The 14,192-nt window shown below is 39.9% G+C and overlaps 1 protein-coding gene across 7 annotated transcripts; it reads right to left on the bottom strand.

The window, feature by feature from the left end:
• Window positions 1-2,225: 2,225 nt before the first annotated feature.
• On the bottom strand, window positions 2,226-14,072 carry MANSC4 (MANSC domain containing 4). 7 transcript variants are annotated; one of them, XM_082419846.1, is made up of 7 exons: window positions 13,467-14,072; window positions 10,206-10,278; window positions 10,020-10,074; window positions 8,157-8,705; window positions 6,081-6,140; window positions 5,428-5,562; window positions 2,226-3,012 (listed from the first exon to the last, which is right to left on the bottom strand). In XM_082419846.1, the coding sequence occupies exons 4-7, from the start codon at window positions 8,383-8,385 to the stop codon at window positions 2,339-2,341; spliced, it is 1,098 nt and encodes a 365-aa protein (XP_082275972.1). In that variant the 5' UTR covers window positions 8,386-8,705; window positions 10,020-10,074; window positions 10,206-10,278; window positions 13,467-14,072; the 3' UTR covers window positions 2,226-2,338. The 7 variants fall into 7 exon arrangements, with proteins under 7 accessions (XP_082275972.1, XP_082275975.1, XP_082275973.1 ...); XM_082419849.1 differs by having other exon boundaries at window positions 13,562-14,072; XM_082419847.1 differs by lacking the exon at window positions 10,206-10,278.
• Window positions 14,073-14,192: the final 120 nt, after the last annotated feature.

Here is a 14,192-nt window from a genome sequence, read left to right as displayed (position 1 = left end):
CCAGACCAGGGCTTGAACCCATGTCCCCTGCATTAGCAGGCAGATTCTCAACCACTGCGCCACCAGGGAAGCCCGACTGTGCCCTTTTAACCTTTGCAGTTTGGCTAACTCCGAGCAAAGACCTGAAGACTCTAAGGCTGTGGCATTGACACCTAATGGCAAAATCTTAGACCTGTAAGATTAATACAAAACTGCCTCCAAAGGGTAACCGTTGCTGTCATTGTAGTGTTAGCAATAATTAAACAGCATTTTTTGTCATTATTTAGACTCTTGTCCTTAAGCTCTAATTGATCTAATGTATACAATGAACATCATATTCATCCTTACATTGAGGATTCTAGGGGACACTTTTTGCTGTACTGATGATATGCAATCACTTCTGACTTCAAACTCTTAAATTTCATAGCTCAGAAGGTGCTTAAACACATAGGCAACTAAGAAATAGAACAAACCTGTTTTCTTAATTGTAGGGAGCTTTAGTTTTTTTCTTTGCATATTTTCTTTCCAAAATTGGTAAATATGTCATAATACTGGACTATTACAGATTTTTTTCCCCAAAGGTCTGGCTAGTTTCAGTGCTGGAAAAGTTTCGATATCATGGTTATTTCATAAACGGTGGTAACAACCTTAGCCTTAGTTGTTGACTAGGCCCTGTGATCTTTGTTTCTTAAAGTTTTAAATTCTATTCAGAAGTTCTCTTTGGTCCCTTTGGCTCCCAATAAGGACACGGTTTGTAGGCCCAGTCGTTTTTGTCTTGGCTGACTGTTCAGGTCGCCTCTGTAGTCTAAGTTTACTCAGTTTATCTGATGGTCAAAGGTAGGGGCTGAAGAAGAGAAGGAGTGTGTTTGTTTTCTTACAAAGGTAAATATGTTTTTCCCAAATTATGGTAATTTCTATAAAACAATTAGCAATTTTAGGGAACAAATAAAATTCTGAGAAATCCCAAGGAAGAAAAAACTTTTTTTTTTGGCAGCCCTAGTTGGAAAACCTTCAAACAGTTTGTATATATTTGAAAGAAAATTAAATAACCTTTTAAAAGAATGTATATACAAATAATTTTTAAAGACAGCTTCCTGAATAACTTAAATATTTTAAGGTAATTTAAATCTTGATATCCCCCCCTAAATTGCCTGAGTTTTTTTCCCTAATGTATTAAGAAAGAAATTGATAACATTTATGATACTTATTATGAATAGCAAATGAATGTAAATCGATTACATTTTAAAAATTCAGACTTTTATTTGTGGTTAATATTCTGAGGGAAGAGTACTATTTTATTAATCTTATAATAGGATTTCCTCTTTATTCATTATGCTTAATGGCTGTCTTTTAATGTCTGTTCTCACATTAAAAAATATTTTCAGAGATGAGATTAAGGGCCTAAAGTTTAAGATCATTAGAGACTTGAATTACAGTTTTCTACACTTAAGAGTCAGAGTATAAGATTTAGGGGGTGAATCTGGTGTAAGTGGACAGAGCTTGAAATACCTAGAGCTAATATTTGCACCTGGGAAAACAATTTATACAACTGAGGGACATAAACTAAAACTCCCAAGATTTATTCAACAGAAAACTCAAAGATCTTAGTGCCATAATTATTGAGTCATGTCAGTTTTAGAAAAAGAAGATGATGGGTTAAGATTGAGAAAGATTAATCAATTGAACATAAAAAATTATATAAAAATCAGGAAGCTTTTGCTCATGGGTTAGTAACTGTAATCGTTTATAGTGCTTTTTTGCTCAAGCCACTAAAAGATTTCATTAAAATATGTGACAATAATATGACCTTGACAGGAACCAAATATGATGTTATGGTGTTTTCCTCCTTGTATCTTTTTTCCATACTCATCGAGAAAATGGAGGCTTGTAGTCCAACAGTGATTTTGAGCATGGACTTTTGAACCATGTTGCTTATTAAGTCAGGCTTTGCTACATATTAGCTGTGTGACTTTAGGCAAGATACTTAGCCTCTCTTTCCTCAGTTTCCTCATCTGTAAAATGTGATAAGAACAGTATAATAGTTAACAGTAGCATACTTATCTCACAGAGTTCAAGGAATCAACAAGCTAATACATGTACAGCACTTAAAACTATCTCTTACATGGTGCTGAATAACTGCAGAGATCAGAATTTTGGAACTTCAGCAAAAGGTACACTATTCAAAAAATGGAAATAATCAAAAAAGCAATTATGTTTATCAAACATTGGCATTCTTTAGAGATTGGTAAGAATGGGTATCTGTGCTTTTTATTTATTTGTTTTTAACCAAACTGCCCTCGTCTTACAGAAAACTAAAAATGATTCTCTTAAAAGCTTACAATGCTCACATCTTTTACCATTAAGAGCACTCCTTCAGAATGGTACATTTTTTAATTTGCTTGGATCCTGACTTTCTCTGTCCTAGTTTATACTGGCCCTGGTGCTTTCGACAGCATCCAGATGCCAGGATGACTACACAACAGCAGAGAAAGATGACAGAGGTGCAGAGGGCCACAGGAACCAACCACGTCTCGGAAGTCACAGGTGCCCCATCAGGTGGTGTGTCTTCATTCTCAGATGTACGGTTTCTGCTGTTGTACCCTTTGGTTTTGTTCAGTAATTGTTTGCTACTGTTGAGTTGGGATGGAATAGGCATATGAGAAAGTTTTGTGTTTATAGGCACAAAGAAAGGAGAAATAGTCTTGTTATCTGGATTGTTGATGAACTCAGTACTGGCTGACACCATATTTACGTTTGTGGTAATGGAGTCATTCAGAGAAATGAATCTTGCCCAAGAGTCTGTGGTTAATTCCTTGGAATACCTAGTATTATTTGTGGTTGCAAACAAATCTTGATATGTGATTGATGATGGAGCCTCTACTGATGGTAGCATTTGGTTTATCATGGTCATTTGTTGTTTATCTAAATACATAGCTTTTAGAATCCTTAGTCTCTCCCGTATGTTAGATGAAGAACGGGTATTTAGATATGTGGGCAGTGATTGTTCAAAAACCAGCAAATCTGGATCTACACCTGAAATATAAATAAGGCATCATTTAAATTTTATTTTTAATTTAGAAGACAGAACCTTAAAGTACAGTTTGGAGAAGTCTTGGATTTTGCCACTGTAAGTTACTGAACTAAGCTAATTTCAAGTTCCACCACTGCATACTTCTGAAAGGCTTAGAAACATACTAGCCACGTTTGAATTTTTCTTAACTTTCTAAGACACTTTCTGTTGCAAATGAACTTGGCTACATCACATCGTGGAGAAAACTGCCAGGGCTTTTGCGCAATAATAGCAGTATTGGGCAAGAGCTGCAGAAACAGTAACCATTTGATGTGTATGACATATTAAAGTCAAACAAAATGGGGCCTGAGAAGTGTAACTATTCAAAATTATTAGCAGAGCCCTAAATCTCATCCCTTCCCAGTACCTGAGGGTCCAGTGCCTGAGGGCCTTCAGTGTTCTCTCTCTTCTTGTAAAACTCCTTTCCCTCTGGCTTCAAAAACTCTCAACAGCTTTACAGTTGTCACACTGTTTCCCTTTCAGTCTCTCTTGAGCGTGCTCGCTCTCTCAACACACCACCACCTACTCCCTTCCTTTCCTTTCTGACTTGTTTTGTGCCTTCTGTCATTTTGTTTCCATCCTGACTATTCTGCCAATTCTGCTTCTGGGGTGATCAGTACTTTCCCTGTTTCCTGATCACTGTATCTCATTGCTTTGGCTTCTCTCTTGTTCTTGATACTGATGGCCGCCTCTCCTTGCATTCTTCTCCCGTGACTCCCTGGACCCCAAATTCCTTTGGCACTTTATCTCAGGCTGCCTGCCTCTCGTTTTTCCCTTCCTTTGCTGGTTCTCTCCTTGGTCCTCACTGATTGTCCTATAATCTTTAGTCTTTAGTCCTTGGTTTTCTGCTGTATTTCTCGTCATCCCATACCAACCACCCTCCCACCCCCCAGCCACCAAGAGATTATCCTCATCAACTGTCACCACTACATCGATGGCCCTGAAATCCACATCCCCAATTTTTTCCTCTTTCTTGAGCTCTGATCTCATTTCTCCTGTGCTCTACTGGAGGTTCCCACCTAAACATCTCACATCACCGCTGGCATTCTCAAAACCATCATCTGGTCTGCCTCTTTGTCTTTTTCAGCGGCATCATCATTCTTCTATCAATCACCCATGCTGGACTCTGCACTGCAACGGGATTTCTGACTCCTCAGTTCTCTTCTTCTTTATCCAAAAAGTAACTAAGTGCTATCCAAGCCCTTCCCAATATGCTAGCAACCACCCCTCCTCTTCGTTGCAACTACAGCCACCTTGTCCAGATATAACATTATCCTGACTGCATTTTCTAATCTGCATCCTAGATATAATTTTCCTGGACTAAGATAACCAGACATCACTTTAATGATAGTGTTTTCTCATGAAATACCTTTGTTGGTTCCATATTTCTGACAAAGTCAAACCAAAACTCTCCTCTGTCCTTTTGTTACCTGGCCTGCCCTATCCTACCCATATTTCCATTGCAGCCCCAAACGTGCCCCTATTGGAGCCACACCAGTGTTTGTGCTTTCCTGGGGTGTGATACGGAGCTCCTTATCTTGCCTCTACCTGGCCTCTTCCATGAAGCCTCCTCTGAATAATTGAGCTTTCTTTAGTCTCCCCTTCTTTTGAGCCTTTGTACTTGAGGCAGTATCACACATTTTTGTATTTAATTGTATGTCTTACACTAATTGTAAGACTTGTTGCATCAACTAGATTAGAAGGAGCTCGAGGGCAGAGACATGGCTGTAATCTCCTGCAGTGTGGAGCACAGCATGGGGCATTATGTGTTCAATAAGTACAGATTGATCAAGAAATTTACCTCCTTTGTATCGTGTTGGCAAAAATCTATTCTTTGATGTTTACTGATTTGTACCCTGAGATTATATACACGGGAAAGGACACTTAAATATGTATTTTTCTAAAGGAAAATGTAGTCGTTTTCTTGGGACCAATGCTATGCTAATGTGTGGCAGTAAGTGCATTTCGCCATCCCTGACACCCATCTTTGTAGAATCCTTGTATACAGCATCAGCAAACCTCAAAACTGGCATTTAGCATTTTCTTTATTTCCTAGTGGTATCCTTAACCACTATAGTAGAAATACCTATTTTGGTTTTTGCTGAAGGCTCTTGGAATAAATGAAATACAATGCTCTTGTTCAGTCACATATGGTTTGTTATCTGGAATGAACTCATCCTTGCTGAACATGCCAAATTAATGGGAATTTCCTTTTAGTTTTCTGCCTTGGAAGCCCCAAAGTTTTCCAGACAGAGTTCACTGGGAAATAATGATTTAGATTCATACATGGCTACTGCCAACCAATTTCTAGGTTATATGCCTCTACTAAAATATTACTGACATTCTTCAAAATACATACAAAGGACATAAATCATTACCGTCTGTTATGTTGTATAAAATGGCGCTGGTTCCGGGCTCCAATATGCAGCTCTCCAGGGTTGGGCAGTGAATATGGAGGCAGTTGACATCGTCATGAATAGGATCGTGGAAGAAGACAGCCAAGTTACAGGAAACTGAAAAGGAAGCAGGCAAAGTACATCTGCAGATGGTCTTGATTTCTGCAGCTTGATGAGCTCTGAGTAGTTTACATTTCTTTCAAGAACACTGGATTAACAGTACGTTGCAGGGCTATGTTCAGACATCTTACAGAACATTATGAACTATCGCAAATGCTTCTGTGAATATGGGAAAAGGCCTCTTCAGAAGAAAATAGCTACCAGTATTCTCAGTAATCTTTCACACATCCCATGCTACACAGATTACCTGGAATCATTTCCCAGTCCCAGTATTTTATGTTCAGGAAAATCCAATTGGCTACAAAAACCTCTGGGGATTTATATAGATCAGATTTCTAGATGCAATACCCTCTCAGAATACTAAGGCACTGAAGTTCACCAGAGAGAGAGAGAGGAAAAAAATAGACAAAGCCTGTAACAGAAGGGGGAGTCATAGGAAGGGCAAAAACAGTAATGACCCGTGTTGTTGGGAGAGGCCCAGGTGGCGTAAAGGCAGCAGGCTGGGTGAACATTACCTTGACCCCGACTGCAGGTGTGTGCTAGCCCCATGCTGCAAAGCCACGTCCAGTGAAAAGCTAATCGGTGTCATTCAGAGAGGAAGGGAGTAGACAGACAAGGTGGTTAGCATTTGGGGTTCTAGTGGGGAGGGGCTCATCACTTGCTCTTGCTGGCTCCCCTTTTCTAAGTAGATTTGCTCCATAAACGATACCGTGTTATTTCTGGAAGGTCAGATTTGTTGAATGCAAATCTTCAGTCTGTCCTCCTTTAAGTGCAGCACAGATTTTCCTCCTGCTGTAGTGTAGTAGGAACCATGTGATGGGAAATATTCATTGGCCCAAAGGTATCAGCTTCTTTAATAAAATGAGATTACGGAGGGAGAGTGTACGATTACCAGAACTCCGAGTGTGCCTACAGCTGCTGTGGAATTGCTGGCAGAACCTGCTCTGCTTCTGTGTAAGGTTAACTGCGGGGGTTACGTCTCCCCTATTACTTCTGGGACACCCTGTGTTTCTACACACTGTATTTTTCCAGAAGGAGAAAGAATAGGACAAAAGTCAATTAATAATACATTGCTAATACATTATAGATTACAAATACATTCCCTGAGGACTGTGCTGTAAAGTTTAAGGAAAAGGAACAAAGAATATTCAAATTTAGACATCTAAATTTCTGATAAGAAAGTAGTGGATGCTGTAGGGAGCAATTTTTCAAGATCTTTTACATTATTCATGCATATTTCAGAGTCCTAGCTCTGAGTAGGTTAGCTATTGTAGGATTGTGCATTTCAAAGTTCTGGCTTCTAGGTAAAAACTGGGATGTGTGTTCATGCCTTTTCTTCTTCTGGAGAAAGAAAGCCACAACTTGGAAGCCACAGAGGCTCTGAAATCCTGGAATTCTACTGGATGCTTTTAGTATCCCCAGAAGTCCAGAGGCCACAGCTTCCCTGGTGTGGAGAGTCAGGTAAATTCATGCCATGGGAAAATGCTGAAAAGGTATCAACCCTCCCTCACCTCCTCTCAGTGAAGGCTTCTGGGGTTATAAGCATCTGAAAGCAGAATATCTAGATTTGCTACCTTTTCCAAAATTTCCCTTTAATAAATTAATTGCTCTCTTCTGTGCCTGATTAACTTTTGAGGGCTAAGCCTGTGACAACGTCTCACACTGTGGTCTCTTGACAGTCGGTTTAGATTTTCCAAGGAGCTCTAATTTGCATCCCAGAAATCTTACATGGATAATTGGATAGGAGGCATTGACAATTAATGTCGGTAAGAAAACACGGGAAGAAAGTGTGGAACAACAAGAGAATTATTTTAAAGTACTGTGTTGCTTTTGTTGTTTCTTTCCAAGTAGCTTTCAAATCTTGGAAAAATGAAAAATAAATGAAGTCTTTAATCAAATGTAACTTGAAATTCTGCAACAATGAAATGTTTTCCTAATTACAGGCCTTGATTATATTATATGAATGATATTTAACCCTGAATCCAGATTTCAGACCAAAAAAAAAAAAAATTCTGTTAGGATATTTTGAAAACTAACTTTCTCTCTCTTTCTTTCTCTCTCTCTCTCCCCCTCCTTTCCTTTCTTTTCCTCTTTTTCTAGTTGACATATATTTCCCTATTTCTTTCAAAACATGAACCACAATCTAAATTCCTGTTCAATACATCCCCACACTTGGTCAACCCAAGCAAGCACATTTCAAAAGTGTGATACGATACCAATATCACCAAAAGAACCTTGAAAAGGAAATATTTTTGAAATCATATATACTATATTCTGGGCTATAGAAATATTGTTAGCCAGCCCTCAAGGCAATATTTTCATTTAGCACTTTAGTGAAGAGAAGAGGTTCCCTGTTACCTGTAGGTTCATAGCCTCCCGGGTCATTACTAGATTTGTAAATGGAGCCTGCACTGGCCCCAGCTGCAAAATCAGTCTCAGTGTCTCTCCGTCTCTGCCCACTCCCTCATCCCAGGGCATCTTCTCTAGTTCTCGTCAGCTGTTCACTGCACCCTCTGCCTAAGGGTCCTTTCTTAGGTCCTCATTTTGGAAGTTTCCCCTGATCTTTGCTCAGGTCTATCATCGACACTTACCATCCTTCCTAAGACAGCAGCTCTGACTGCACTTCTGACCAGTGCTTTCGGAATAATACTTCAAGAACTGGGCCCCCAGCTTCTGAGACTCCTCCAGGTCAACTAGGAGACCTGGGAAGCGTCGGATCCAGCAGTCTCTGTAAAACACAGTGGGTGAGCAGAGAGAGTCTGAGGTCCACCCCATGCTTAAGAGCAAAATCACGTCTGCTGCCACGACCGCCACATGCATCTCCCTGGGATGAAGACTCGGCAATAAGTCTGATGACCAGACAGACGCTGAAGCTGACCATCAGGGTTTAGAATGGTTTCTGGAACTTCAGGGCTGTTGCTAAGGGAGAAGGCTCCCTTGGAACTCTGTGAAGGGTCACTTTCTAGAAAAATGAAGCGGCTCTTTGACTGCACGTTGATTTTTCTTTTGTTTCTTCCCAGTTGCACCCCAGGTGAACATTTGACTTGATGCTGTTAACGCTGAACACTTTCCAGGCCATTTCAATACTCTGTCCTTTAGCCTTTGGAAGACGTAGATTCTTTCCTCTGCTTTTATTCTTTCTGTGAAAGTGAAGTCACAGACACCTTTTACTAAGTAAATATAAAGACAAGTTGAAATCCTAGCCAAGAGTCTTTCTGAGGAAAACAATAGTTTAGTCACTTGATGTCAGATAAAGGAAGTATCCATTTCACCAGAAACAAGACATCATTTTGTCAGGACACTTCTATATGGTTTTTTAAGAAACTTGTGACTGCAGGGTTTTTTTTTCCAATTATCTTCTTTTCTTTGATTTGAAGTTCTAACATTCAGGTTCACTAGAAAACTAGTTTGAGCATGGGTTTAAATTCTTTGCTTTTGCAAAAAAAAAAAAAAACAAAAGTAAATGAAAACTGAAAATGAAATAAAAAATTTAAATTTTGCAGTGATTTTGAAAACACTGAATATGAATCCTGGTCACTTCTTGGTGCCGGGCATTTTTTGCAAAGGCCAGCCACAAGCTTTTTAAAAAGAAGATTAAAGATTCAGCCAAAAGAATATCCTTATAATGTAGATGGAGCACAATACCCATTAAAGTGTATTTTGTTCAGTCAAGACTAAAAAGCATAATTGAAAATTGTGATGAAGTTCAAAAGCATAATTGAAAATTGTGATGAAGTTGCCTAATCTGTTTTCTGATATTTATGTTTTCAAGTTACAAAGAAGTCTTTGGGAAGCACATACATAAAGGCATCTCTGAAGCAGATGTAGTTACAAGAAATATGCATTAGGGAAATAATAGTTTTAAATTTCTACATATTAATAAAGTTACTTCCACTGCAATGCCAAAACATTTGAAAAAAATATTAAAGACAGTGAAAATGGCTTCCTTTGTGAAGACTGTGTGTTCCATATCCCATACATTCCAAGATGAAATTAGTTCAAAGCATGGAACTGTTGCTTTTTTGTATCCATTTTTATACAAAGCATTAGTGGTAATTAGTTCGGGGCATAAAGTACCATACTGCTCTTTTAAAAAAAAAAAAAATGAAACTTTTTCTCTCTTGTGATCTGTTTCTCTTATACTTTTTTGCACACTCAACTCACTTACTTGACACAAAAATGTTAACATTCTTTGAACTTTCATCTCTTCACCTGTCTACTAATAAGTTTAATAATCATCTTTTGATTTTTTAGAAGCACAGTATTAACGATTGATAATAAAGAGGATGACAGTCAAAAGACTGAATAGCTTAAAAGAAATTTCACTTTCTGCTGAGCAAAAATTATATCATGGACTAACACCTAACCTTCCATAAGCCACATAAAATGCACTAAAAATAAAAAATATTTTATTCTAATGAACTTCTCTTAGAAAGCAAGTTTCAGTTGCTTACCTGCAAGCAATCTGACTGTTTCATCTGTTCACAGGAAAGAGGGAAGAGAGGTTTCCTAAAGGCAAAACAGGAGACAGATGAGGAACAAAAGAGTACTCCCTGTTTTACCATGAGGTTCCATAGCTATTTTGATTAGTTCATGCCCTGGGGACATAAACCGTAAAGTCAACTTTCTAACCTTCTAACCTCCACATCTTTCAGTCGCATTAAATGTGGTTTCTTTCCTGTGATATATAATTCCTTGAAGTTCTCATGTTCCCTGCAGGGATAATGGAACAATCCACAGTTGTTTAATTCTTTTGCTGTCAGATGATGTTCAAGGGGAGACCAACGTTGCATTTTAAAGAATCTACAAGTTCCAATGTAAAAGCAGGCTCTAAAATTTTAAAAATAAATTTTGGGGTGATTGATGAACATTGAGTCTGGAAACGGATAACTTCTTGGAGCTGGGTATTTTGAAAAGGAGAGATTAAAAACTGAACAGCAGGGACAGAGGGAGGAAACTTCAACCAACTGAGATGTGGAGCAGAAACATCCCCCCATGAGCCTGATTCAGTAGCTCTGGTGTGGGAACCAGAATTCTTATTTTTATAAAAAGTATCTCAGGTGATTTCCTAAGATGTTTGGAAAACACTGAAATAGGTGACTGAAATAAGTGAAGGTTTTGCCTACATGAAGTGCTCAGCCTGGATTAAATAGAATCATTTTAAGAACTGTGCTACTTTAAACTCATTTAAATTGCCCCCTATGCTTTAATGAAAGCAAGATATTTCAGTTTTGCTTATTAAAAAAACAAAAAAGAAACAAAGTTGATGTAGAAGTATTGGAGGGACTAAAAAATAGAGATAAACAATTTTTAAGTGGCAGTGAAGTAATAGCATAGGTTTCCTAAATTCAAAAGATTAAAAAACAAAAAGTCAATATGTCATCCTTATTTTAAAGATGCTAATTGTAGTATTTACTTAACATTTTCATTTCATCAGTTCATAAAATTGGTGGAAATCATTTTGTAAAATGGGGCCTGAGAAATTAGAATATATCATTAATTATTAAATTGACATGCATTCACTTAAAAAAACCCAAACCATACCGAACAGTACAATAACAAATAATAACCATTCAAGATCTTACAATGTTAACATTTTGGTAAACATCCTTCTAAACATCTCCATTCAAAAAATAGATACTTATATACAATTTTACAAAAATGGATTCACACTGTTTCAGAAACTGTTTTTTAAAAATCCAGTGTAAAATTACATGTTCAGTGTCTCTAAAGAAAGCTCTACATCTAAAATTGTAATAGCTCTATGGTATTTCATTCTACCCATGTACCAAAATTTACTCTGAGCCTTAGCTGTAAAAGAGTATTAAAATAGATTATAATCCACAAAGAGCACTTACAACATGTAATAAACTTTCATTAATGTTAGCTACTCCTAACATTATACATTGTTTTTCAATTTATTATTCAAAGCAACACTGTGACAAACATCTTGTACTTTGATTTTTTTCCATTCTAGGTCAAAAGGTATACCTTCCATAAAAATTCTTGAAGCAATAGCCTAACTCTGTGTTTGACCATTACTTTAGGCTTTTGTAAAACAGATCATGATGTGTTTGAAGTGAATCATGGTGCCACAAAGGCCACTCTTTATTATTCATTAATCAGTGGATAACTATAAAAGTATACCTCCAGTTATAGACAAGCAATATTTTCATGAAGCTTAAAAATAATTTTAGGTCTTTTGTAAATAAAGTTTATCTTGCTTTGACTTTGCATTTCTAGCTTAACAGAAAACTTACTTTGTGAGTTATTCAAATGACTTGATCTTTAAGAGGCTTTCAATTCTAAATGACCTTATGTCAGGGGCCAGAAAGCTTACAGGATCAGTGCCCAGTACTGTCAAGCTGACACCCCAGATTACCTGCCCAAGATCTGCTCCGATAATATTACTGTCCGTGAATTGCCTTTCTAATGCACGTGATTTTTTTTTTTTTTTGGTCTGTTTTTAAAAAGCAAGAAAATACCAGTCTGAGGCATATCTGTGATGGCTGGGAAACAAACAAAAGCATCCACTGGTGAAAGATTCTAAAGGGACCGAGGAGAGACTAAGAGCCTGTTCTTTGCTGCCCCACTGAATCTGGCACTGTTGCTGATGGAGGGACAAATAAATCCCAGGTCCAAGACTGACACAGGGGGCAACTTCCGGCAAAATTTCCCCAGTCAAATGCCTAATACTGGACGTGGAACATTAGAGGATGCTAAATTCATGACCACCTACCCCCAAAAAACCTTAGATGTCTCCACTACACGCTCATTGAGAACAGAAGTGTGAAAAGGCCAGGTGAGAACTGAGTTTTATCAGTAAGGATTTAAAGGCCAGGTGAAACAAGGTGAAAGCTAGACGTTTTTCCCAGGATCCAAGAAAATATCTTGAAAGAGGCAAGTCATAGGTCCATCTTTGTTTCCTTCACTTTTCCCAGGGAGGCCAGAATCTACTAGAATTTTTTTCTATGTCTTCAAAATTTTAGTTTCTTGTTCATGGTGTATTATAAAGAAAATAAGGGATGACAACACCTCACTATGAAGCTGTTAATTACACAGGAAGAAGTGCAAATGTAACCGAACAATGTGTTGAAAGAATTTCATGTTTTAGGATACGACTTTCTTCTCTGTTTTTTAACCCTTCCCCTTCCTAACATAAAATGTTAATTAGCTTTGTAGGAGGTATCTTTTGTTTGAAATAGGGGGCAATGTACTTATGAAGAAGTTACTATTTAACAACTTGTCATTCATGAAGAAAGCTAAAACTTGTTAAAAAAAAAAAAAAGTCCAAATACATATTCTCTCCCCAAGTAGAGGACTACTATTTGGTTCTCAGTCTCTGGTCTGAGAAAGTTTCCAAGCGGTTTTTGGTTAAGATAAGGGTGAACACACACACACACACTGCTCCCTCCCAATACTATCCCTTCTACTCAAAGGTAACCTAACAATTGCCGCCTACTCCCCCTTTTGAGGATTAATTCATAGCTCAGGAGCAGCACAAGATCCTTATTACTTGGGGTGAGCTTTCTACTTGCAATGTTCGGTGTAAGAAGATGGGGAAGAAGTATCCTTCCTTATGAAGTCCTCAGACTGTAGGGGCAGGGGTAAGGGAGGGGTAAGAGGGTGGCGAGAAGAGCCACCTCTGCAGGCAAATACGAGCAAAAGCGGCCAGACGTTTTTGCCCAGAGGTAACATTCCGTGATGGCTAGTCCAAACAAACTGAAATTGGGAATGCAATGGCTGTTAGAAAATATTTAAAAGAAGGCACGTGATCTAACTTTATTTAGTTGAGTTGTACTTCTTTCTTTTAATAGCATAAAGAGAACAGGCCGCAGCAGCAAATACAAGCTCCTCTGCTTCCCAGCCCTTTCTATCGGGGGCACCCGGTGCGCCGAGACCTGCAGAACCTGCTGCCATCTGGCTGGCCCTTCTTCCTGCAAGATGGCTCCTACGCGATGACCATTCCGAAGAATCAGCTCGAGGTGCCACCTACACGCTCAGAGACGGCCCGTGTGCCTCGGCCCCCCGGGACACGATGCCGGACTCGACAGGACTGGCGATCCCAGATGTGATGTCTTTTTGACTCCCGGACCCCGACTTATTTCATCCCCTTCCTCCCACGCCCGTTTCTTTTCCTTTTCCCTTCCCGCTGGTAAGGCTCCTTGGAAGAAGAGGCAACCGGCTTCATCCCGCCTTCCGCGCGCCCGGAGCATCGCCGCAGATCCGGCAGGCTGCAGGGTCGCGGCGCCCGGCGCGCGGGGGCGGCCTCGGGGACGCGCCTTCCCGAGGCCCGCAGCCGAGGCCCGCCACCTCCTACCCTCCCCGAAAGCCGGAGCCGGGCGGCGGGGGTCCTGCGGGAGGAAGTGAGAAGCCAGGCGTGGGAGGAGGCTGCCGGCTGGGGGCTGGTATTCCCTCCCGGCCGACGGCCCGGGACGACCCGAGCGGGTAGCGATCGCCGCCCGGGCCTTTTTTGGCGCGGACGGAGGCCGGAGGGGCTGGGCCGCCGGTCCCGGGGGGCGAGGCCGAGCCGCCGCCCCCGGGACCGGGAGGAGTGGCCGCCTCGGCCCGGAGAGGCTGGGCGGGCGCGGGCGGGTGCGGGCCGCCCTGCGCCGCCGCCGCCGCCG

Source organism: Balaenoptera physalus (genome assembly GCF_965194825.1).
Source record: "Balaenoptera physalus genome assembly, chromosome: 13".
NCBI lineage: Eukaryota > Metazoa > Chordata > Mammalia > Artiodactyla > Balaenopteridae > Balaenoptera > Balaenoptera physalus.
The sequence above is the reverse complement of the archived record's forward strand: the minus strand, read 5'-3'. Positions and strand labels throughout refer to the sequence as shown.

Coding starts and splice junctions, on each gene's coding strand:
- MANSC4 (XM_082419846.1), bottom strand. CDS start 8,385: ATGCATGTGGCGGTCGTGGCAGCAGACGTGATTTTGCTCTTAAGCATG. Junction 6,141..8,156: donor CTGCTGTCTTAGGAAGGATG/GTAAGTGTCGAT, acceptor GACACCGATTAG/CTTTTCACTGGACGTGGCTT. Junction 3,013..5,427: donor TTTATACAACATAACAGACG/GTAATGATTTAT, acceptor TTTATATTTCAG/GTGTAGATCCAGATTTGCTG.